Source organism: Manis javanica, chromosome 2 (genome assembly GCF_040802235.1).
Source record: "Manis javanica isolate MJ-LG chromosome 2, MJ_LKY, whole genome shotgun sequence".
Classification (NCBI taxonomy): Eukaryota; Metazoa; Chordata; class Mammalia; order Pholidota; family Manidae; genus Manis; species Manis javanica.
The window spans coordinates 33,952,226-33,976,921 of NC_133157.1; the positions used below are offsets into that span (position 1 = coordinate 33,952,226).

At 49.8% G+C, this 24,696-nt stretch overlaps 1 protein-coding gene across 6 annotated transcripts in view; it reads left to right on the plus strand.

The window, feature by feature from the left end:
- Positions 1-2,155: 2,155 nt before the first annotated feature.
- Positions 2,156-24,696, plus strand: part of PAX5 (paired box 5) — a 187,704-nt gene continuing 165,163 nt past the window's right edge. Inside the window, exons 1-3 of one of the 6 annotated variants that reach the window (XM_036996590.2) lie at positions 2,156-2,935; positions 15,839-16,004; positions 21,144-21,341. In XM_036996590.2, coding sequence (XP_036852485.1) covers positions 2,890-2,935; positions 15,839-16,004; positions 21,144-21,341 — 410 coding nt within the window. In that variant the 5' untranslated portion in view covers positions 2,156-2,889. Of the gene's footprint in view, positions 2,936-8,758; positions 10,057-15,838; positions 16,005-21,143; positions 21,342-24,696 lie in introns of those variants that run through there. The other 5 variants (XM_036996586.2, XM_036996591.2, XM_036996588.2 and 2 more) reach the window with 5 other exon arrangements.

Here is a 24,696-nt window from a genome sequence, read left to right on the forward strand (position 1 = left end):
GGTGAGCGAAGAGAAAGGGGATTTTCCCGGGATCCCGACGCTGACCTGCACCTAGAGTCCAAGCGTCCCTAGCCCCTTGCCTAATATATTTAGGGCCACATCAATTCCGTGTCCTCCGAAGAGGCCACCTGCTCTGCAGCAGGGAGCCGTGCCTTTTTATAACGCTGCGGGAGTCGGAGATGTCCGAAGCACGCCGGCCAGGAGCAAGGGGAGATCCACCCCGGGGACAGGGTGGACCAGGGGATGGCGGCTGGGTCTGGATACCCCGCGAGGGGGTCCGGAGTGACCGGGCAGTGGCGCCACACGACCCGCGGGGTTATGACTAGGGCGGGCTCCCCCTCGGGAATGCATATTTGTTTCGCGTTGGTCTGGAGCACTCAGAGTACAACGCGGCAGCGCTGTTAGGTATTTCGGAGCATGGCAAAACCACCATTCATGATGCTTGGCCTAATCCTCTGCCCGTTCTGGGTGCGGGCAGGAACGGAGTAGTGGCTGGTGTCTCCTCCCTAATCAAACAGCCCCTCAAAGCCAAAATACACACGCAAAACTCACCAAAGTATCCCACAAACACAAAAACTAAAGCCAACACACGAAAACAAAGCAAAACCCCCACCCCAACGCAGGACTCATAAAAACAAAATAAAAATAGAAGAAAACAAAACACATACAAACACAAAATTCACCTAACGCAGAACACACAAACGACACCCACTAATACAAAATCAGAGCATATCGAAACACCGCGCAGAAAGAACAGCCTTCCAAACGATACACGAAAGACAACCTACAAGAACAAAGTGCAACACAGATACAAAATCAAAACATACAAGACAGAAATCAAAACCCACCCAAAAGACCAAGAGTCACAGAGTTAAACCCGCTAAAATGAAATCCACGAAAAAACAACACGCAAAACACCAGAAACAAACGACTCATAGATAATGAAATGAAAACTCGAAGAAAACAAACAAAAACAAAACAAACCCTGTAAACACAAAAAAAAACAAACAACTCCCGCCCCCAGCCGGGGGTGAAATGTCAATTCCGGGAGGGCTTTTGATCTTTAGGCGCCGACAGGCCGCTCCAGCTCGGCGCAGCCTCCCGCGCGGGCCAGGCGGGAGGGCGGGAAGCAGGGGCTGGGGCCCGGCTGCAGAGAGAGAGTCGAGAGCTCCGATATGGCCAAAACTAAAATTGCGCGGGCAGGGACCCGGACCCGTAGTCTGCAGGAAAGAGGCGGCGCAGGGGGACTGCGCAGACTACTTGGTGGGGGTGGGGGCCGCCCGGGAATCTACAGCCCTCTTTTCGATTGTGGCGAAATCATCTCAGTGGATAAGCGATGTCCGGTTCCCGCCAGCAAACCCTCCCCCCACCGCGCTCCCTTTTCTCGAGCTGCGGGCTCTTCCCCCTAGATTGTGGCCCAGCCTCGTGACCACCCCCTCCAAAAAACAAACAACATTCTCTCTGAGGACGATTCACTTTCTGAAACTGCCATTGTCCGGTGGGCCAAGAGTCCTCCTACGGAGCGCTCCCCCGCCCTGGAGAGCCTTGCCCCTGCGACCACCCCGCAGCAGGGCCCCATGGGCTTCTAGCGGCCCAGCCAAGCAGCAGGACTCGGGACTGGGGAGGTGGAAGGGAGGGAAGTCTTAAGCCTGGGCCGAAGAGAGTGCTGGACATGCCAAACCTCTGCCCGGTCTCTCTCGGGCTGATTTCCCCTCTGGAATCAAGTCCTGGGGCCCCGGAACGCCGCAACGTCTTGGGGCTTGAGGGCAAAGGGATGCCATTTACGGGCCTGGGTAAGACGTCCGGGACACCAGTCCATCTACAGGACCTACTTAGATGGTTCTGTTTAGCCCTGGTGCTCCAAATCAGAAGCCCAGATTTTATCACCAGCATTTCACAACTTAACCTCTATGCTACGGACGAGAATGGGACTTGGTGAGGGGAATGGGTTTGGGACCAGGAGGCTGAGTGGAACCTGGGGGATTAAAGGGTCTGGTATTGCCCTATTGTCAGGGACCCAAAGATAGTATTAAAGCTGTAACGGGGTAGGGGTGGTAGGGAGTTCTCCGGGCGGGCGCCGCCCTAGGGGTGAATCTGAAGAAACCGGAACGCCCCCTCTATGCCTGGCAACACTGCTTGCCTTTGCACCCCCTTCAAAAGCACCTGCTTGGCAGGGTGATTAATTTATTTAAGAACAAAAACGGGGTCTGTACCCGCCTACGCTGCGGGGTTTACACCTAGAGGGGTCACCCGCCCCGGGCACTGCTCGAAGGACCGCGACACCGAGGCGCAAGGGTTTGTAGAAGGTGTGGCTGCGAGGTCAGGGATCCCGGCTTGCCTTCGGTCGGTACCTTCCCTTAGGCGCGCTAGCTAGCGTGGGGCTCCGTCTGAAACCTTTCTTCCCTCCCACCTAACCCCCTATAAAAGTCCAGGGCGGCGCGGCGGCGGCACTGCTGCTCTCCCGGCCTTCTGCACTGCCCGGCCCGGTCCGGCCCGCCACGTCTGGCCAGCTGAGCAGGCCCGGCTGCACAGCGCGGACACCTTTTCTCGGCTCCGGGCAGTCAGTGCGGGGCGGCACGCTGGGGGCGCGGCGTGTCTGGGGACATCTTGTGATGTTGGCGAGAACAGGACATGATCTCACATGGCGAGAAGCTCTTTAGTTCCTTAATCATTTCACGGTGCCTTCGGACGCTTTTTTTCCACCTAAAACGTTTAGTTTCAGCTCAGTGATCAGCTACCCCAGCTCGGCGGGGGAGCGGAAGGCTTGAATTATTCCGACCTGTGAGCGGCCCCTGGCACCAAAAAAAAAAAAAAAAAAAAAAAAAAGGAAGCACAGAAAAGTGGAAACTCTTTTCCTCTGTCCAGATCGTCAAGTTCTGAAAAATCAACATGGATTTAGAGAAAAATTACCCGACTCCTCGGACCGGCAGGACAGGTAGGACAGCGATACGGGCTCCAGGCGTGTTAACCACGGGGCCCAGCCGCGCGGGTCCTCACACTGGTTGGTCCTGGGGGAGGGCGTGCGCCACATTTTCACAGGAATTGATTGCGTGTCTGTCTACATCGCATTTGTATGTCTTCTCATACACTTTTGTATCAGTCCGAGTGTCTTCGAGTTAGCTTGTTTTTTTCCCTCTATTTCTGAATGTTTATGTGGGGGTCTGTCCGGGGATCTGAAAGTTTGGGTCTGTGTGTTTACATAGGGGCTCAGAGTGCATAAGTGACACTATGAATGTGTGTCCCTGTATATGTATTGTCAACATGTATGAATTTGTGTCCAAGAGTTTATGTGCCTATGTATATCTTTATATTCATGAGTGTTACTGTGTGTTTATAAGTTGATGTGTCTGGGTACAGTTCTTTTGAGTATCCAAAATGTGTGTCTATGAGTGACACATATATAATTTGGATAAGTGTCTTGAGTGTACATCTACTCCTTTTAAGGTCTATGTTCACCTGTCATATCCTATGAGGTTTTGGAAGTGAGAATGAGGTGGTTACACTGACCTCTCCATTTTTGGGTGTCAACAGCTGTTCACAGTGTTCATGCCAGTGTACACAAAAGTGCCAGCCTGTAAGCACACAGGTGTTGGGTCCTGTGGGGGTCCATTGTGCTAAGCCTGCTAGCAGTCTGGCCCAGGTCCCGTTCTGCTGGGAGAACCAGGAGTGGCAATGTGAATTCCAGATATGTAACCTCTTGATGTTTAGTGTGCATTGCTTTACTCTGAGGGCACTGATGAGCCTACCATTTGTACAAAAGGGTCTCCTGTGGCAGGGTCAATGTTGACAGGTGACAGTGAGCAGCCTGCAGGTTAGTTGTGACATTTCTAGGGACCCCCAAGCCTATCTTTGCTTTCACCCAAACAAGCCTCTGACACTGTGTGTGTGTGTGTGTGTGTGTGTGTGTGTGTGTGTGTGTGTGTGTGTGTGTTGGTGCGCTGTGCGCTCAGGTTTTATCTTGTGGGTGCCGCTCCAATGGAGGAGAGCACAAGTGGGTAGACGTGTGTGCCTAGCCTGGGCATGCAGCTCTGGTGCCTGTGCACACAGGCCCACCCTCCCACAGGCCCAGGCAGTGGGTAGCAAAGTATAAATGTTATGTCTGAGAGGAGGTGTCAAGCAGCAGGAGGCCTCTGCCCCGAAATAAAAGCTGGGTATGAGAGCTTCTTTTACTTACTAGGCCTACCCAAACACACTCCTGGCCCTGGCAAGAACTCCCCTTCCGGCAACCCTGTGGATCTGTGAGCCTTCACCTCCACCCCAGCCCTAAATACATGGCAAAAAGTGGGGGTGGGGTGTGTTGGTGAACTTCTACCTTAAACCCAGGACAACTCCCTGGGCACAGATGTATTTACAAAACGGTGACAGAAGAGAAGCGAGGAGAGAAGTCTAAGTGGCAGGAATTGAGGATTCCCCAGGGTGAGCTTGTAGGAAAGGAACCTGGAAACCCTCTCTGCTCCAGCCCTACTCTATCCTCCCCACTAGTGGATCCCTTAGTAGGTGGGACTCCCAGAGGTGACTGCACCTGGGGCTAGAGGTTGTGTGTATGGGGAGGGGAATGGGTCAGAGACCTGTGAGGGTCCAGGGAGGGTCTTCGTCGCTGGCCTGGCTGCCTCTCCCGACAAGCTGTCTACAAAGAATGTAATTCATGGCGGTCGATGGGTTCTTTGATTAGTTCAATCACCTGAATAATCGTTTAATCAATAAAGCATTTCATTCCTCAGTGAGGAGGGCTTGGGTGGGGCTGGGGGGACTTGGGCTGGGCTGAGTTTAAAAATCTGGAGAGCCACACCCCCTTCTTCACCTTAGGGTTGGGATAAGGGTGCCCGCCTGGGAAAAGGTGGACATCTCAGATGACACTGCACTTCTGCTTGTCTGCCCCAGCCTGGGCCTTGGCTGGTGAAGAGGAGACAGCTGAGAAGCTGGTCAGGTTGGGAGCATTCAGGTTTGGTTTTTGGATTTTTGCGTGGGCTCCTCCCCTCTCCAACTTCATTTAAGGGCTCTTATGGGCCACCTGACCTCCTTTTCCTTCCTTCAGAGCTCTAATAATTCCTTCTCTTGACCTCAGTTTCTCCATCTGTGCAATGGGGAAGTAGTATATACCCTTCAAGCTCTAAACCCCACATGGGGTAAAGTTGGCCCTGAGCAGACAGCCACTTAAGGATCCTTTATCCTTTTGTCTAGCTTTTACATTGTGGCACCAAAAAGGAAAAACTGAGCTCCAGAGGGGGAAGAGACTTGTCTAAGATAATACAGCATAAGGTTTGAAGGAACTAGGACAGGAAGGTGACTAGTCTACCCTTAGACCTCTCCCACTTGCTGGGAAAGGAGATAGTGCCCCACCCCGGATGGACCCCCTTGGAGAAAAACTACTATGGGGCAAGCTAGTTGAGGTGGGAGTTAAGAGGTCCCAAAACCAGGGAGACCAGGATAGGTTGAATAGCTAGCTGTCTGGCTGGGTATTGACATCCAAACCCCCAACTCTGGAATGAGCCTGGTGGAATGATAACAATATTCTTTACCCATAGATCTTCACCTTGCAGAACTTTGGGAGGCCTCATCTCAGTTCTTCTCCCCGTTAGATACATAAGGAAGCTGAGTCCTGAGGAGGTCCCCCAGCCTGAAAGCTTTAGGAGAGAGAATGGTAGCCCCAGAGCCCCTGGTCTTCAGTGCGTTGGTAATGATAGCATACCCTGACTGGACAGTTTACACATTTCTTGAAAAATCTGGTTAAATCCTCCCCTTCCACTCGTTTCAATGATGCCTGCAAAAAGACTTAGGCCAGGCAGAGCAGACTCTTGATCAAGGCACATCAATCACGTTGAAATCGTTTCTGCCCCAGACTAGCTAAGTAACCTCCCTTCAGTTGTTTTCTCTGATGCTTTTAAAGGAGGGTTAGAGAGGACCCGCCCAGTTAGGACAGCAACGACCACAGGGCCTCTCTTGACTTCCCCGAACTGAGCAACCAATCTGAGCCCTTCTACGCCTTGCTTTGCCTGAAGCAAGAGGGGGTAAATGAGTGGGACTTGAGCTTCAGGAGTTGATCACAGGCCCACAGAGCTCTGAAGCAGCCCCATCCCTCTGACCCAGTGCCTCTGGGCACCGGAGAGGCTGGTATGGAGAAAGGGAGGCAGGGGAAGGGAGTGTGTTCCCAGGGAAGCCAGGTTTGTGGTTGAAGACCATGGTGATGTTCCTCTAAAGGTGTTTTGGTTTCTTGAACCTTATTCTCAATGGGCTTTCTTTTAATAGCAAAACTTTCAAAGGCAATTTTATTTACATGAATTGAGTTTCTTCCCAGATGTTTTCCTTTCCCTATGCTCCTGCCTCATCTCTTAATGTTAAGAATTCCCTGGAGGCTGACAGCTCAGGAGGTCATGAATAGCTCCCCACTCAGAGAAAAAACCTCTGCCCTGTGCACCCCATGGTGGGGAAGGGTGCTGCTCTTGCCACACAGGTTAGGCATCCCAATATCTTGAAGCCCACCACCTTCTATATGAAGTGGGAAGCTGAGATACTCCTATTGGGGTAATATGCACAGTTCCATCCAACTCTGGCAGTGCTCTGGGGATTCTGTCCAAGCCACACAGGTACCAGAAGGAAAACTGGTTTTGTGTGGGCATATCCTAGCTGGGTTCTTCGACTGGAAGCATACTCCACTGCCCCTAAGCCCAGCCATCCAGACAGTGGTGCTCGAGGGGTCCTTTTGAGAAAGAGGTTCCCAGCCATCAGCATTTCCTCTACCCAGGACTTGATATAAGACCTTGGACAAGTTGCATCCTGCCTCAGCCTCAGGTTCTGCATCTGTAAAATGGGGAAAACATAGCCTCAGGGTCCTTTTAGCTCTAGACTTTAGAATCTGAGTTTTGAGGCCTGAACTCAACGAATGGGACCAGTGGTGGGTGTGTCACCGGCTGTGTCCCTAAGGGCATCCCCTTACTCCTGCCTCTCCAGTAGGAATACAGAGCCACTAGGTTGAATTCTAGTCACCTCCGATCCATCTTGGGCCACCAGGTGGAGTGAATGTGGGAACACTAACTCATCCTGGTTCCTCTCTGATGTTTCGATCTTCCTGCTCCAAGGGGAGGTGGAGGGGCATGCAAAGATCCTGACAGGCAAGGTTCAGGACAAAGAAGAGATAACTGCAGCCACCCCTCCCTAGTGCGCACTGCTGTCTCCTGGGCCCCCAGAGGCCCACCCAGGCCATTTTCTGCAGCTGTGCCCTGGAGGGGGTGGGGATGATGTCAGCGCCGGAAACTTATCTACCGGTCAGGGGCAGCTGGGTCTGGGACAGGAACAGAAGGCGGGCCTGAGAGCCTACCTAGTGTAGGCGTATAAGAAATGGGGCAGAGGAAGAGATGGGAGACTGAAGCAGCAAAGAATGACCACAGCATTCTCTCAGGGTCAACCTGTGTTCAGTTCTTGCAAGCCCAGGTCTGAAGCAGGCATCTCAGAGCCCTTATTTTGGTAGATTTATGTATAATATTAGAGGATCATCATTTAAGAATTCAAAAGGGTGGGTTTTGGGACCACTCCCACGAACTGCTGGGGCAGGAGAGTCTTTAGTATCTTTGCTAGCGCCTTGTTAGATGTAGGCACACACAGAACTACTGCCACCTGGGTGTAGAATGACTATCACAAGCTTTCTTTTAAAAGTCCAGTTCCTTTAATTGTGGTTCCAGGGCCTCACACCCTTGAGAAACTGAGACTGGCTGGTCAAAGACAACCACCCTTCTGGACATGAAGAGTTCTAGAAATCCACCCATTTTGTCTTAAAAGAAACAAGAACTTCCAAGGCAGGAGAAGGAAGGTAGGGTTTTCTCTACAGCTGAAAGCTGCAACGTGGTCTCTCTCCAAGAAACATTAGCACTGGTTCTTGCAGATAGAATATTGCCAGCCCACCCAACCACTACTGGAACCCTCCTTAGCACTAGACATGACTGGTTCATTCAGTTCCTAAGAGGCAGTGCACCAGATGCAGAATTGCTCCTGCCAACAGAAGCCTTCAGCTCCTCTCATCAATAGCCCCAAAGGGTCCCTCGGCTCCTGGTCTTGAGGCTGGAAAGAGGGGCTGAGGGCTCCGTGCTTGGACAATCTGGTCCAAAGCCTCAAAGTAGTCCCCTCTCCTGGAGCACCCTGACTATTAACTTTAAAGGAGTGTGAGATTTCTTTACTGTCAAAGTCTCTGCCTTTCGGTTAGTGCAGAATTTGGGGCCCTGCGGGGAAAGTGAAGGAGGAGTAGTCGAAAAAGGATTAGTAGGCGCTTGATAAAATTATGAAATATTAGAAGGAGCCTTCATTAAAGATTAGGTAAGCCAACTCTGCCCATTTTATAGGTGAGGAAACTGGGGTCAAAACGCGACTGGGTATGCGCTCATTACAAGACCATCGCGGTTCTGAGGGTCGTTAGATTGAGAGCTGAGCTCGTCCTCCTTCAATATCCGCTTGTGCGCGTGTTTTCCGAAGACTAGTTTCCCACCCTCACCCCACCACCCCTGCCTCGGCTGCCCTTAATCCCTCAGGGCGTCCCAGGGTCTCAACGCTGCGAAGAGGAGGCCAGGCTCACGCGGGAACTGCCGCGGGACTCTCCGGGCACTGTGTATCCCCCTCCCCCTCTCCACGCTCCACTAGGCCTTAGCCGCACGCGTTTGTCAATGAACGTGGCGCCGCCGCCTGGGCCCCGCCCTCCATTCTCTCCCATTGCCCAGGTATCGGCTAATCAGGCGGAGCCCGCCGGTTGCTCAGCCAATAGGGAGGTGTTTCGGGCCAGCGCTGGCTGCCACCGTCCTGATTGGCTTGATGAAGCGTGATTGGCAGGTTAGCCCCCGCCCCCCGCCCCCGCCCGAGGGAGGCTGAGCCCCGGGCGGCGCTGTCCACACGCAGCGGGTCCTGAAAGCGGCTCCGGGGCGGCGCGGTGGCGCACTGTGCGCGCCGAGCAGGCGGAGAGCTAGCGCCTGCGGCCGCTGCACAACAGTCAAAGCCGACAACGGCTTCATCTCAGCAGTCCCCGAGGCCTTGGTGGAAGGGACCTTTTGCTCTTTCCTGCGTCCCTCGCTCCACGCCTGAGGCAGGCGTGGTGGCCGTCCCGGAAGAGGCAACTGAAAGACAGTCGAACTAGATCCCCGAGAGAGGACAGCGGGGCTCGAAGAGTTGGTGGGCGTGAGGCATATACTCAGGCGAGGAGGTGACCGTCGGTGTTGTCCCCATTCCTGTGCCAGCGATGGGGGAGCAGCGGGGACCGCGGGAACTTTGAAGGCAGCGGGTCCGCGGATGTGAGGGCGGCAAGCAATCTGGGACTCAGGAGTCTCGGCCCCAACGTCAGTGGCGGAAGCGTCTCCGAACCCTCCGGGGCCCCCAGCGCAGCCAGAGAGGAAGTTCTTTTGCAACTTCGTCCGAGACGTCGGAAAGCTGGGTAGAGAGAAGCTGAGGCGGCAGTCCTCAGAGAGGACTGTCTGAGGCAGCAAATCTGAGCCCCAGAGACTCAGAAAGGAAGAGAGAGAAAGGATCCTGTGGGGACTGAGAGGTCGAGGAGAGACTCCAGAGGCAGCGAGGCCGCCGAAGTAGCTTGGCAGTCCGCGGGCCTCGCTGCCCCCTGAGTGAAGCTAAGGGCTGTGTGTCCCACGCAGGCCTCCTCAAAGCAGCTCCTAGCGGAGGCCGGGGATTCCTAGCCATCCCGGAAGTGGGTGCCTACGCTATGCTCCCGAAGCTGCGGGCCCCTTGGCCGCAGCTATCCTGGACCAGGTCCGGAGTCGCCGCCTGAGCCAGCCCTGGAGGGAAGCCACTGGGAGTTGGGCGTCCCGCTTCCATCCGTACTGCACTAGCGCTGTTTCCCGCCTCTAGGCGCAGCTCTCCGAGATCTCCGGCAAGGCGGCTCTGAGAGGCCCCAAAGCTTCACCAGTGTTTTCTGAGCCCAGCTCGAACAGTGCCCGGCCTGGCGGCGCGGCTCCCTAGCTGCTCTGGGCAGCGCCTTGGCGCCGGGAGGCGGCGGCGCGGGCCGGCCTGCAGTCTGGAGCGCACCGATGGAAATACACTGTAAGCACGACCCGTTTGCATCCATGCATAGTAAGTAGGCGGCGAGCTCGTTTCTCTCACTCTACGGCCGGGACGGGGTTGGGGGTGCCGGACCGCGGGGCAGGTACTAAGGCCAGGAGAACCCAGGACTTTTGTAGCCGTGCAGTCAAATTTGCAAAGTGCTGGCAGAGGATGTAGAATAACGCGCCTGGTCGCTGGGGCCAGACCACCTGGCACTGGGAATCCCGCCTCCAGCAACGCGTACTGTAGGCAGCGAGCTGAGCCTTTCAGGGGCTCTGGCAGCGACATCTCAGCATGGCGGGAGAATTCTGGCTCGAGCCTGGAGAGGTCTCTGGGCCGGCCTAGTAGGAGGGCACGAAGTTGTAGGGAGAGGTCAGTCTGAGTCTCAAACAGTGCCCCACACGCCGATGGCGCCTTTTTCAGCGGTGTGGCTGATCAAGACTGGGACTTGGAGGGAGAGTGGGGCCCCGATCAGTGCCTGAGTGCTTGTATGTGTGGAGGAAGAGGTCGGGAGACAAGTGAGGACACCAGCTCTAGAGCTCTAAAGGCTTTCTGGAGTTCAGGAGTGGAATCTGAAAAATCAACGAAGTAGTGGTCCGTGAGCTGAGCTTCTGCTTACAAGCCGCCAGTTCATACAGAAACTCTTAAAGACACCAAGCCCTTCTCTGCAGGACGGTTGCTTCATGATGGCTTCTCCCCCCAAAAAAATAAATAAATAAAAATCAAGAAGAAGAAAACCAATTAGTCACCATATAGGCGCCCCCGCCTTGTGAAAGGAGCCGCGTGTGTTGGAGACGGGAAGGGTCATTTTGGGTGTGGGTGAGGCCGGCCAACTGCCAGACCCGCCGGGACCTGCCAGTTCACCCTTTAGCACAGCCTTCTGTGAGATGAGCGCTACTCTCACGGTGAGTTAACGCCGGATTAGATTCAGAGATTTCAGGGAAATTCCAAGTGGAACAAATCGTGTATTCCCTTTTGCGTGTTGTGGAGCTGGGCAGGAGCAAGGTGCCAGGCTTTGGCGGCATCCAGCCTGGTGCCCAGCTTGGGTCCCCAGGGGCCTCACATCAGGGAGTTGCTCTCTGCCTGGGAGCCCTCCCCAAGACAGGTTCTCTTAGACAACCTAAGACTGTTTACTCAGCCATAGGTCCCCTATATAACAAAGGCAGCAGAGACCCCGCTGGAGAGAAGGCGAGCTTCCTCTGGCGAAAATACGCTTTTCTGCCCCAGAGGGCCTAGGGGCTTGGTAGGTAGGAAAATGCTGACCCAGGCGGCAGGGTTTGGCTGCAGGCAGGTCAGTTTCTCTTTGTGTTAATTTTCCAAGTCCGTGATAATCCGCCAAAACGGTGGGGAGATTCGCGCGGTGAAGCCGCTTGCTCGGGTCCCAACCCAAACGATTCCTTACCATTTGGGGCCTGTGTCAAAACGGTTTTCAATTCATGGTGACCCCAGAGCCCCTGGCAGCCGTCTTTTGCACCGATCTGAGCCTGTATGGGGGAGGGTCTGCTCCTGCAGAGTGAGTCAGAAAACAAACGAGTGAGGGTCAATACTCTGAGAGGTGGGTAAGCCTTTAGCTGAACCAAGGAGCAGCTGAGGGACAAAATGAGGAGGGCTAGCCCCTGCACTGCTCTCCTCCCTGGTGGGAATCCTCAGACTCTCACTGCATCCTTCTGCGCTGAGTCCTGCGTTCCAGAGGTTGTGCCTGGGCCCTTGGCGAAGTAGCATCATACCCCGTGTTCTCCTGGCTGTGCATGAGGGCGAAGGTAGCTCCTTCCAGGTGTTAGTAGTAAACCGCTAATGACTATGTCTCTGTCTTTCCTGGTCCGGCTTTCATCTGCCCCCACCTCGAGATGTGCTCCCTCCTCCCATTTTCAATCTTCCAGGCAGCAGCTCAGTGGAGGCTGGGTCCCAGCCAGCCTAGCTTCCAGAGATGGCTTCTCTGGAAGTGCCCCTGGTTCTGACACCCAAAGCTATGTGCTTTTACAATATAGGCCTTCTCTGGGGTCCCAATTTGTTGGCGATTTGTGGGGGTGTGCAGTAGATCTGAGAGGTGGCTGGGGTAGTAGAAGCTCAGACCAAATCCCACCTCCTCATCTTCCTTCCTGGCCCCTGTCAGTTTCTTCCCAATAACCTCTCCCCCTTTTGGAGCAGTCTAGCATCTGTAGGGGAGGTGGCAAGGGGGGAGGGTCAGGCACTGCTGGGAAATGGGCTTCTGAGTTCTTCACCCAACCCGCATTCCAGACTCATCATTTTCATCAGCACAACGGCCTCTCACCGCCCTCCCTATATGTTTACCTCCCCCAGGTATGGTTACCAGCCCCAAAGCACATTTATAGTCGGTTCCTACCTGAGCATATCTAAACCTTCAGCTACCCCCATTTTACAGAGTATGATGTTGAGGTCAGACAGACAAAAGGGCTGACAGGAATTTCACATAGGCACAGTTGGACATGGTTCTTGGGTTTTAGAGCATACAGGGAAGGGGAGAGGGAGGGACTCAGGTTCCAGAGTGGGAAGTGGACTGGCTGGGTGGGTACACACATGTGCAAGGCACCTTCTCTGTCTGGATTAACTGTATCTGTTGGCCTAACTGTCCATGTGTGTCAGCACCTGTCTATCAGTTAGAGTCCATCAAGATTTCATCCCTGCTCTTATCCTGTGTTGTATGTCTGTGTGTCCCTGTATTCATTCTCTCCAGTGTCACTAAGAGGATTTCAATGACCCTGTGGGTCCTGGAGTTCATTCAGTATGCGACTGAATCAGCAGAGACCCTTTCCCCAAGACCCTATTCCTAGTCATGGTCTTTGGTGTGGACAGGGCCCCTAGCGGGCATTCTGACCCTATTGGGGCCTAAGAAACATCTGTGGAGGTCAGCCCTTCCAGATCAGAGCCACAAAGGCCCCCCAGGGGCATCTGCAATTCAACTCTTTTCCCCCCAATACCCTCCTGCAAACTTGGCTCTGTCTACCCTGTGGGGCAGGGCTGTGTTTCCCTTATATCAATCTGTCTGTTGCCTGGTCTTTGCCTTGATTCTTTTGCATCTGTCTCTGTGTCAGTCTCTCTGTAAATTCTACTTGGCCCTGAGGGAGTGTGGCTGAGTGTGTCTCTCCCCAGCATCTCTCACGGGATGAGCCATCACCCAGCTGGAGCCCACAGGAAGTAGAGGCTGGGACTTGCGTTCTCTCAGGAGATGCAGGGCTGGAGTTGGGGTCACAGAAAACAAAGGGACCCCTCCCAGAAGTTCCCTGTCCTCCAAATGCCCCCTTATTGAGCTTCCTCCATTTTCTCTTCTGGTCTCTTGCCTCCCACTGTACCATATTGACCTTCCTTTCCTTCGCCTGTCCTGGCTGGTCCTTTCCTTTTTCTCCTCTGCCTTTCTAAGTGGAGGCTCCCCTTGCAGGCTCTCTCCTTGCCGTCTGTCTCATTTTCTTCCGTCTCTTTGCACTCATACCCTCAAAACCTCACTTTTCCTCTTTTGTTTCCACATCTTGCCTCCTCTTAGGCTTCAGGTTCACTTCTTTCTAATTTCAGGGTAAGTGGGAGGCACTGCCTTCCCAGACCACAGTTGTAAATCACCCGCCCACCTGCAGTGCTCTATTGGATAGGACTATGACTGAGGCAGAAAAGGCCAAGTGGGTTTGGGGACCTTTCCAGAAAGTTAGGGGCTCTCAGGTCATCCCTGAGTCTGGCGTCAGCTATGGACTTACAGGTCAGACTCTGGAAAAGCATTGGTAGCCTAGTCTTTGTGGTCAAGAGTAGAGGGTTTGTGGACTTGCTGTCACCTAGTTTCCAACACTTGAGGGTTTTTTCCGTGATACAAAAACTCACAAATGTCTTGCAGTAGTACTCTTGGAATTTAAATCCTCTGGAGGTTGCCACTGTGTTTTGGGCAGAAACTTTAAATTGCCAGTGGTGTAGGGATACAATGCCTGGTCTAATAGTTATCTCAAAAGTGTGCTGGATGCATTTAGCTTCCTTTTTGTCTTCTCAGATAAGCTGGCACCAATTTTGAATTTACTTTCTTCTTAAATGCAGCCTGTTCTTGAAAGATCTGTACAACCAATTTTTATTAGGTGCTCCCAACCACAAGACAAAGCCTTCTTAAGACCCTAGACCAGGGGTGGCTGGAATCTTTCTGTTTTAGGTGGACCATGCAGTTGTGTTCCTAACTACAAAATCCTGGGTTTGGGATGGATTCTCTTTTTTTTTATGTCTGAAGTGTTTTCGAACAATCAAAACCAACTAAAGCTCATTTTGAAAATCAGAGAAAAATTCAGCTTAGAACTAGAATTAAGTACTATTGTTGTCTATAAAATCGTGTTTTTTTCTTGAAATCAGCCTGAGCTTGGAAATTTTGGGAAATCAGCCTGAACTTGGAAAATTCGGACTCATGGGAAACTTCAGCGAATTGCTTTGGCAGCTTTTAGGAAACAAGTTAGGTCATGGGTGTTTTTTCCTCTCCATTTCAGATATTGTTCATAAGCTTGGATAGTAGTTGAGTGCTCGGGGAACAGCTGAGATGAGATGGCTATTTTATGTTTTAGAGTTGGACAGAGTGAAAGAGAGAGAGAGAGTGTGTGTGTTACTTCCAAGATGCCCTGGCTTCCCTGGTACAGTCCAGTCCCAAGCAAGTCCCAGATTAAGAGGAGATTTCCCTCTCCTTGGCCTCGGAGCTGCTAGCAGCATTGGTGGATGCTTGGACTTGGCTTCTGGCTTTTGACAGACTTCAGCAATGTCATTTAGTGGCTGATTAACAGCTACAAGGTCAATGATGTTGCTACATGGGATCACTCTGTGTTTACTGGCTTGGCTCTTCATTTACTTAGATTCATGATTCCCTCCAGATGGACCTTGATGTACCAGAAGGTTGCTCCTTGGGTTGAGGAGATACTTTTTTTGGGACTCCTTTCACTTAAAATCCATTGCAGAGCCCTCGCAAGACCTGGGACTCTGAAGCCTTCTCCAGCTTATTTCCCCTGAACCAGCTTAAAGCTGCTTGTCATTTTAAGACATTTCAAAAATTCCAGGGGAACTCCTTTATAATAAATCCTGATGCAGTAGAGTGAAATGCAATCTTCTGACCCATTTCTTTTGTGTGCTCTGTTAAGGTGCAGTGTTCAGGTCTCCATATCAGCCTCACCTTTTTTGTTCATTTTCTCCCCCAGCTTTATTGAGGTATAAACCTCACCTCCATAGAGTAGGGGTTTGGATCAAGACAGTGGTTGGGTTTTGTCTTGGTATTCTTCAGATACTATTCTAAAACAAATCTTTAAAATGTCTTTAGCCCTTGAATTGGATCGCTGATTTAAAAAACATCATTTTTCCCTGAAAGCTAGGTTTACTGGAGTAGTCCTTTTCACTTTTAAAGATATTTGTTAAAAGGAAAAGAGTTTCATTTTTTAGGATCTCTTAAATTTGCTGTATTTTACAATGTATTTTCTCCCCAGGATCTCCCTTAGACCTCAGCATCATGTATGCAATAAGTTGTGTACCTAGTATGGATTGACATCTTCACATTTTCTATTGTTAAAAAGAAATTACAAGGAAAATGCTAGTAAGTAAAGGAAACATAGTATGGGGACGCTTGCTATCATTAGCCAATTGACTGGCTGAATATGAACAAAGGCTAAGGTTAATTTTAAGAAGCAGTCCCAGATGATTTTGTATCCCCCGTGATCCTACTCCAGGCTCAAGACATCCAGCCTGTGGCCATTTCTGATCAGAGGGGCTCTGGGTGCTTACAAAGGCACTTTTACTACTATGTGACTGGTTCTAACCACCCTTTCCCTTGCCTTTTGTTTCTGATCTGTTACAGGACATGGAGGAGTGAATCAGCTTGGGGGGGTTTTTGTGAATGGACGGCCACTCCCGGATGTAGTCCGTCAAAGGATAGTGGAACTTGCTCATCAAGGTGTCCGGCCCTGCGACATCTCCAGGCAGCTTCGGGTCAGCCATGGTTGTGTCAGCAAAATTCTTGGCAGGTAAAGGCAGGCGCCTCGGGCTTCCCGTGATTTTTCAAATAACAACATAGAACTTGACCCAACAGCTGTCCAACGTGCTAATGTCGGAGTGAGAATCATGGTGGCACTTTGCCCATGTGCACAGCACTTTAGAATTTGCAAAGCCCTTTCTAGGCCATTCAATTCAAAGTGGCCCTGGGAAACCCCTGTTTCAAGTGACACGTGGAATGGGGTGACTCAGTCAGGAAAGATGACATATTTTCTGAAAGCCTGGTTAGTTATTCCAAAGAACTCAAGAGTAAGAGATTCTTGGGAATTTCCCCTATACCTCTTAGGTGAGCCCAGAGTTTGAGCAGGGCCGGGCGGAAAATCCACAAGCTCTAAAAATCACATAACCAGAGTTCAATGTTTCATTTTAATGTTTGCAAAAAGCACATTCCATTTTTAAAAGCCAGCTGTCATTTTCAGTTTTGGGTGATCATCACCCTTATTATGCTGGGCTGTAGTATTTTCCTTCAATGTTTTGTTTCCATTGTAGTGACAGGCATCCTAAATATATATTAAATTAGAGAGGAAAAAAAGCCCAAACACTAACTGAAATCTGACATTTGAAAGTTACCACTTGACCTGGCAATTTGCTGCAAGCAAAATACTAACAATGCTGATTCTCCCAGCAGCCTGTATAGCCTTTTAGCGCTCCCGTTTATGTTCTGGGCTGAGCTCCAGCATGTTTTGCGATGAGGAAGCAAACCTGGAGAGGTGAACTGACCAAGCTAGGTCCATGCAGCCCCTCAGCACTCGGGCTGGGAAGAGGCCTTAAGGACTCCTAGACATCTGCATCTCATCCTGCCCTCAAACCAAAGCCACAGGGTTGTTTCCAGGCATATGAAGCTGTTGTAGGTCTGTCCTGGCAGCCAGGAGTATTCTCGGGCTTTAGTTGTTCAGTGCTCTCTCAAGATTTCTCTCCCCGTGTCAGAAAACAACCTTTGTCCTGCAGCTTGCATTATGGTTGAGAACAGATGCCTGAAGAGAAAATAAAGATTTTGAAGTATGTCAGTGACATAATGGCTTTCTGCTTGCTTTCTTTTCCATCTGCTGGGATTGAAGAGTTCTCTCAGGTGGAGAGAACAACAATTTCTAACCTTGGAGAGCCATGCTGGAGGCCAAGGGAAGACATTTCAGGGCCAGGGGTCTGGGAGCCCTTTAGTGACCTTGATCCTGGCTTTTCTTCCTCATCTCCTTGCCCGTCTTAGGTCACCTCAGCGGTGGACGCTGTGGACTCCACTCCTGTGTAGCTCTCAGCAGCAGAGGAGCCCCAGCCAGAGCTCAGGGAGGAAGGCAGGGTGTCAGCATGGAGTTCTTGTTACGTGGTTTTAGGCAGGAGGAAGAGAGCAAGAGGAGAAGAAAATAGAGGAGAAGAGAGAGACAAAAGAGAAAAAGAAAAAAAAAACAGAAAAGGGAATGATAAAAAATACAACAGAAACAGAAAGAGAAATGAAGACGAGAGAAAGAGATGTAAGAGAAATATTTCAGACTATCTCAACACAAGCTCTTGAGAGCTGAATGGATCTCAGTTATCTTCTTGGGAAACCTTGTCATTGTACAGAGAGAGAGAGAGAGAGAGAGAGAGAGAGAGAGAGAGAGAGAGAGAGAGAGAGAGAGAAAGAGAAAGAGAGAGAGTGAAAGCCCTTTCTTTGTTTTTCTGAGACATCTTTTCTGGGCCGACATCTTGCTTGCAATCTGAAATCTTCTCAGGGCAAGACACTGAGGCCTTCCCAGAGGGGAGGTCCAGATGCCAGGTCCTCATGTTCTGGTGCCTGGGAACCCTCCAAATCTCCTGGAGACTGAAGGGGACGGGGCCTCCCAGACCCAGCCAGCAGTCTCCCGGCGGTCCGGAATAGATTTGTCACTAAGTAGAGTGGCACTCGGAAGTTACGCGCCGCTCTGGTGCCTGGCCGTTTAAGTTGTCAACAATAAATTGGAATTTCATAGCTCATTATTTTCATAACTAAGAACCACAGTGGACAAAATGTCACTCTAATTAGAACTGCCTTTTAAGAAACAAGTTCAGCCCTAAAACAGTGTGACTGGGAATTTCTGAACTGGGTCTGTTCCATCCACTGATTTTTTTTTTTTTTTTTGGTCACTGAAGAATCTGATGGGTGCACACTGGGTGACAGATTGTAGAGAGCATGTGCTGGGTGGTGGCTGTCGTTTTCAGAGGCTGCATGGCAAGGCGGGCAGAGTCCTTGGGGCAGGCAGAGACCCCCCATCATCTTGGGAAGGTGGCAGTCTGTCAGGAGTGTGGGCATTCAGTCCATAGAGCTCAAGGCTCTGGAGGGACTCAAGAGTCACAGCTTGGTGGCCTGTGAGGCCCCTTCAAATTCATGCAGAAAGCCTGGCTGGTTTCTTCACTGGAGCCTGGTTGAGAGGTTCAGGACATTTGGAATTGGGTGGTATTTTACACAGCAATAAACACTCAGAGGATTTTAATCCACAACACCTGCTCTTTATATTTTGCAAAGCTTTTTCTTAACCATTCTGCATTTCTGTCTTCATAATGGCCCTGCAAGGCAGGCAGGGCAAACATCTTTCCCTTATTATGCAAATGGTATAATTGAGGCCCAGAGAGGCTAAATGAGTTGGTCAAGGTCACACGGCTAGTGTCAGAGCCACTGACTAGCGAGCACCTACTCCTCTTTACTCCTAAACTAACACTGTGCACTCAACTACCCTGTGTGTTGGTGGCTGCCCTTTGAGCATGTAATCCAAAAGGCTGCATGGCTGTTTTGCTGAGATGAAAGAGCAGTTAGTTAATCTGAATCCTCACTTGACACCGTTTGCTAGCTGGGGTTTCCTGGAGAGTCAGGGTTGCCTTCTGAGTACCTGGTCCTTGTGTCAGTCAAAAGGAAGACAGAGACCTCTGTCAAGACCATAGCCTCCTATGGTTGGCACTGCCCAGGTGGGGTGGATGGAGAGCCCTGGGTGCTGCCACCCTGAGCCGTGCCAGCAGGGCAAGCGCTGGTGGCTGGGGTGGTGGGGCCTCACCCTGCTGCCCTCTCAAAGCCCAGTTGCTGCGTGAATATTGCAGTCCCATTCAACTAACACTCTGAGTACCAAGTGCAGGACAGTGCCTTTCCTACTGATTGAACAAGTAAGTGAATGAGGAGTTACATGTGAAAATGTTTAGTAAACACTAAAGCTTTCTATAGTTACAAGGATTATTATTATTACTTTAATTTTTACAACCAAAATTAAAGCATTTTTGGGAAGAGCAGTGGATTCAGAGTCAGGTTTGAAAGCTAGGGCTGCCTCTAACTTCCAGAAGGGAGTTGGGCAAGTTACTTAGTCTTCTGATCATCAGTTTTCCTTCTATAAAGCCCTGCTGGCCTCTCAGGATTAGTGTGAGGGTCAAGATAATTCAAGGAACAGTTCTGTAAACGTCAAAGCACTATGCCTAAATAATGAGTTGTTATGCTGTAACAATGACTTTCTATTGTAAAACTGAAAGGATAATTCAAGGCTGTGGAGATTGCTATGTACCTTGATTTAGGTACTTTTCTAGACTTCTGGCAAAAACACATTTTCTGGGTATTTCTAAAAACCTGTTTGTGACTAATAACAATTGTTTAGCAATTACAAAAAGAGGGAGGATACGTTGAGTTTTACCTTATGATCCAAATTTTGTACGTGACTCACTCTTCTTAATGAAAAACAGGATTTCCACTTACATATCACTGCTCTCAAACTATTTCATCTGTTTCTAGAATATTTACTAACTTGGCCCTAACCAGACTAATCCAAACTAAGAATTTTAGCATCTCTTCTAATGTAACCAGTCATTGTTCCTGGGTAGCATTTCCCACCCTACCAGCCCCATTGGAGAATCGCCTCTTTTTCTTATCATTATAAACTCTTGTTAGGTTTAAAAATTTCCAGTCATTTCTAAAATGTCTCTTTGGTTAAACATTTTGTTTTTCAATTGCAAGATAATCTTCTTTGCAAGAGGAAGTCAAGAATTCTGTAAATGTTGAGAAAGACATCCAGTGAAGGCTCAGATACAGAATAAGAATCAAGTAATTTTTTCCCCCTGAAATGATCTTTCATGGCACTCTTCTCCCTGGTCTCGGTTTTACTGTAAAACCCTGACATCCTATTTGCGTTAACGAGGAAGAGCTGATAGCATGGAAATGTCCTTAGAAACAGCGATTTACCTCAGGGGAGGTCTCTGCAAGAGCCGCAGGAGCTGCCGAGGACTTGTGGTTGTTTTTTTTGACTGCTTGAATTTTGACTTATATATAACATTTCCAGTTAATTCTGAAATTCAATTGTTTTTTAAATTTTGCCAGGGTTATTGTTTTTTCTATTATAGAAAAGTAAGTTGCATTTTAGGGGACAATTTCACAGAATGCAGACGAATCTGCTAAGGAATCAGAGGGCTGACAAATTAAAAATACAAGCCAACTTTCTAGGGAAATATTAGCTCAGGAGGTGGGACCACAGTCCTGGTTTTGCCAGTGGGTCTTGTGTGGCCCTGGGCAAGCTGTTTAACCTCTATGGATTTCTGTTTTATACCTATAGGCAGCGGCCTATTCATTTATTTGTTCACTCATTCAAAATGTTTATGTGCTTTAAAACTTATAGGGATCAAATGGGAAAATAGACACACAAGTGTTCTGTAAACTGTGAAATGGTAGATAAGTGTGACAGAATTAATTAATTAATTAATACATAGCATTCTGACCAGCACTGTCCAACAGAAAACCACATCTGAAAGCTACATCTGAAGTTTAAAATTTTTCTAGTAGCACATTTAAAAAAAAGAAAAAGATATGTGGTTAATTTTAATTAAATATTTTTTAACCTTGTATATTAAAAATGATCATTTCAACATATAACCATTATAAAAATTATTAATGATATATTTTACATTTTCTTTTTGTACTAAGTCTTGAAAATCTCGTATGTAATTTACTCTTAAAGCACATCTCAATTCAAACAAGCCACATTTCAAATGTTCAGAAACCGCATGTGACTAGTGGCTACTGTATCAGATAGCACAGGTCTGGACTTTTCCTGGACAGTGTAGCCCATTATTTTGTTGCCAACATCCCTCTTGCTGACTCCTCAAGCCTAAGCTCCTTTTTCCTTGGGTCCTAGGTATTATGAGACGGGGAGCATCAAGCCTGGGGTAATCGGAGGATCCAAACCAAAGGTCGCCACACCCAAAGTGGTGGAAAAAATTGCTGAGTATAAACGCCAAAATCCCACCATGTTTGCCTGGGAGATCAGGGACCGGCTGCTGGCAGAAAGGGTGTGTGACAATGACACAGTGCCCAGCGTCAGTTCCATCAACAGGTGAGAGGCTGGTGCCTGTGGGGGGCTGGGGAGCTGGGGGAGTGAGGGATCCTGGAGGCTCTGTAAGTGCCTTTCCTGAAGACCTGGTCTCTCCTTTTGCCAAGGTCCCTTAGGGATTATTAGACAGGAGGAATGCGAATATGGCCCATGGGTGTTTCTGTTGCTCTTCTCTTCTCTCCAAAGTGGTCAGTAGTCCTAGGCCCAGGGGGAGAAGATGATGCCAGCACTCTGGCTTCTTGAGGTTGGTAAGAGCCCAGAGTGATTTCTGTCACTCCCTTCACCACCTGCCTCAGTATGTGGAACACTTAGCAGTGAATTGTCCTAATTAGGCTTTCACAAACGTCTCTTCCTTGCAAGCCCAGGCTCAAGGTTTTAGCACTGGTCCATCTCAGAGCTTCCCAGGAAGAAAATCCCTGCCTCCAGTTTGGGCAGAGGGTAAGCCATTGAGCGTGGGGAACAGGGCCCCGACTTGGAATTGGGAGATTTAGCTCCTTGTCCCAGTTCTGCCACAAACTCAGTGTGACTTTGACAAAGCTCTTCTCTCTGAGACCTCAAGCCCCTGGTGGTTCTAATGTGATCTGTGATCTCCAAGAATGATTTCCAAGGATACAAGGATGCTAAGGTGCTGTGGAGTTAAGAGGGTGCCCTCTCCCCAGTTGTCTGAATCTCACCCCTGGAGAGAAAGACCCAGAGAAATACTGTGCGTACCAGGCATAGGAACTCTCTGGAAGCCACAACCACTCTTTCTCTGCAGTCTAATCCAGGATACATCTAATGGAGCCCTCAGAACTTTAAAAGCAAATTCCTGAAAGAAAGTTTTCTACTATAGATGGCTGTTTCCACTCCATTTAAACCCACAGAAGTCCTGGGATGAAGTTGTGAGATAAACAGAAATGGTAGTTCTTTAGACCCCACAAAGAAAAGTGAAGTCAACATTCTGAAAACTCTCAGAGCCCCTGTTTGTCCAAGGTGATGCCCTGCTCCTGTCAGTGCAGAGCCTGTGTGCACAGGGAGGGCCCCTCCCCCTCCCCCTCCCCCTGGCAGACAGAGGGAGTCAGACCAGAATGTCTCCGAGGTCCCCCTGGTACAGCAGTTGTCCCTTTTGGATGACTCACATGTTCAGAATCAGTGCGTATATGCGTTGACATTTTGAGTCCTGCTGTACCGTTCACCTTTTTTCTCCTCTCAGCTAACCTTGACTTTGGCCCTGACAGCATGCAAGGTGTTGAGAAGAGAGGGCGATCAGGCACACAGTCTCATAGTCTCTGTTCTCAGGGGCCTCCTTGTTTGCGAGGGGTTCTGGCATGCACTTACAAGTCTGGACTGCCAGAATTAGGCACACAGTTCCTGACGAGGTAGTAACGATTGTAGTGGGTTTGGAGGGAGGAATAGCTACTGTTCTTTTCCTGGATTATGAGGGGCTCCGATGTGCTGTGTGAATCTCCTTCTTACAGCTCATTATGGGATTTGCATGACACGAAGCAACATGATGTTTTTTCTGGGTCTCCAAAAGCCCTACTGTGGAGTGAGGCACATAATGCTTAGAGCAGTGAAGGGGCAGTGAGCCTGGTCTGCCAAGGAACTGCTGCCAACCCATGGTCAGGCTTTGTGGGCCTACAGATTTCCCAGTGCAAGGTATATGTAATCAGTGGTTCAGAAGATAACTTTAGGTTGCCCATGGGGGTCCCTGACTCTAATACTCATGTGTGGCTAGTCAGATAATGCAGCAAGTGAAGCGGGCCAGGCATAAGGCAATAGGGAGAGGTTGAGTCTGTGGTAAAGTAGACAACACAAGCCTGTACTGACAGAAGCAGGTGCTTCTCAGCTCCAGCTGAATGCTGCTGGGAATGTGGGCCCAGTATTTGCCACATTTTTTCAGCTCTTAAAGAGGAGCCAGAAACTAGGGCTTGTATATGCATGTATGTATGTGTATTTATATATATGAAATCTCTATATTTTTAAATGGTGGCAACTGATTTCAACTAAAAAAATGCCTTGCAGAACAAGCACAACTCATTTATAGGGCTGCAGCTTACATCCTCTGTAATACAGGGTAAGAATTACTTTATGATGAGTTTAATGTATTTCAGAAAAATATAACTAGCACACCCAGCCAGTGAGTGTGAACTTTTTGAACTAAACCTCCCTCCCAATAGCATTATAGACCTTATAAAATAAGTCTATATTTAAGTCAGAAAGTAAGTTTGTTGAAAGAAACATATGAAGTAAAGAGAGTACAGTGGTTGCAGATACAGTGTCTATGAAGGCTACGAAGGGGCTGCTTGAATGAGAGGCCAGGGAAATCGTGGGTCAGCTGATGCTTATGCCTGGAGTGGGCTGTGCAGATGATTTGACTGCTGGTTGCTGGGGCCGTGGCTGGGAGTCCTAATCCAGAATGGTGGCCCTGCTGGCAGTACCTCTAAGGTGCTTTCACATCTGCTTGTCTACAGCCCTGAAGGCTTAATAAGTCTATCCTGTGATAGGAATAGAAACTTAGGCCCAGGTGGGGAGTGCAGAGGAGAGATGATTTTGAGATAGAATGGGAGTAGAGCCCATGTCCCCTGATGGTAAGAGGAGGGCAGGTCTGTTTCCACCACTGTCCTGTAGGACTCTGCTAAGTGACAGAACTGAGAAGAGAGGCAAGCAGAGGCACAATACCTGCAGCCTACCTGTTTTTCTGCTGGTCTTCAGGCTCCATCTGTGGCTCTCGGCTGTTCGCTGTGCACCCCTCAGGGGACTCTCCTCTAGGAGCACACCTGGCTCCTAACTACACTCTTCAGTGAGAGCTCTTGTCATCTTCAGCCAACTGACCCCGCAGTACAAATAAACTAAGGCGGCCCAATCCAATGTTGTTGCCTTCCTGCCTGCCAGCCCCCAAGAAAGCCTGAGCCATCCCACTATACAGTTTTATTTTCTGTAGGAAGGCAAAGCTCTACTGCATTCACATGGATTCAGCTTCTAAATAACTGTCTTGCAAACATCACTGTGCTAGAGGGTCCATAGCCTTCTCTCCCAGGCTCTGCCTCCCTGGGATGCAACTTCTCACTATTCTCATATTTCAAACAGCTCGGGAGTGGAGTGGGATAGTGGCTGGATTTTTAGCTATTCTGGTAGCCATAGGATCATCTCCACTGTCCACTCCTAGAAATGTATGCCCTCTTGTTATCTTCTGGGAGAGCAGCCTGGGAAGATAATTGACATGGGGTTAAGCAACACTGAACCACTTCTGCTAGGTTTGTGGGACATTTCCTGGGACACAAACCATGCCTATGTGGATTCTTAAGGACAAAGGTGCTCTGGGATGCTGCACAACCAGCATGAGAGATTCCTGGAATCCGACCTGAGTGTCAATTGG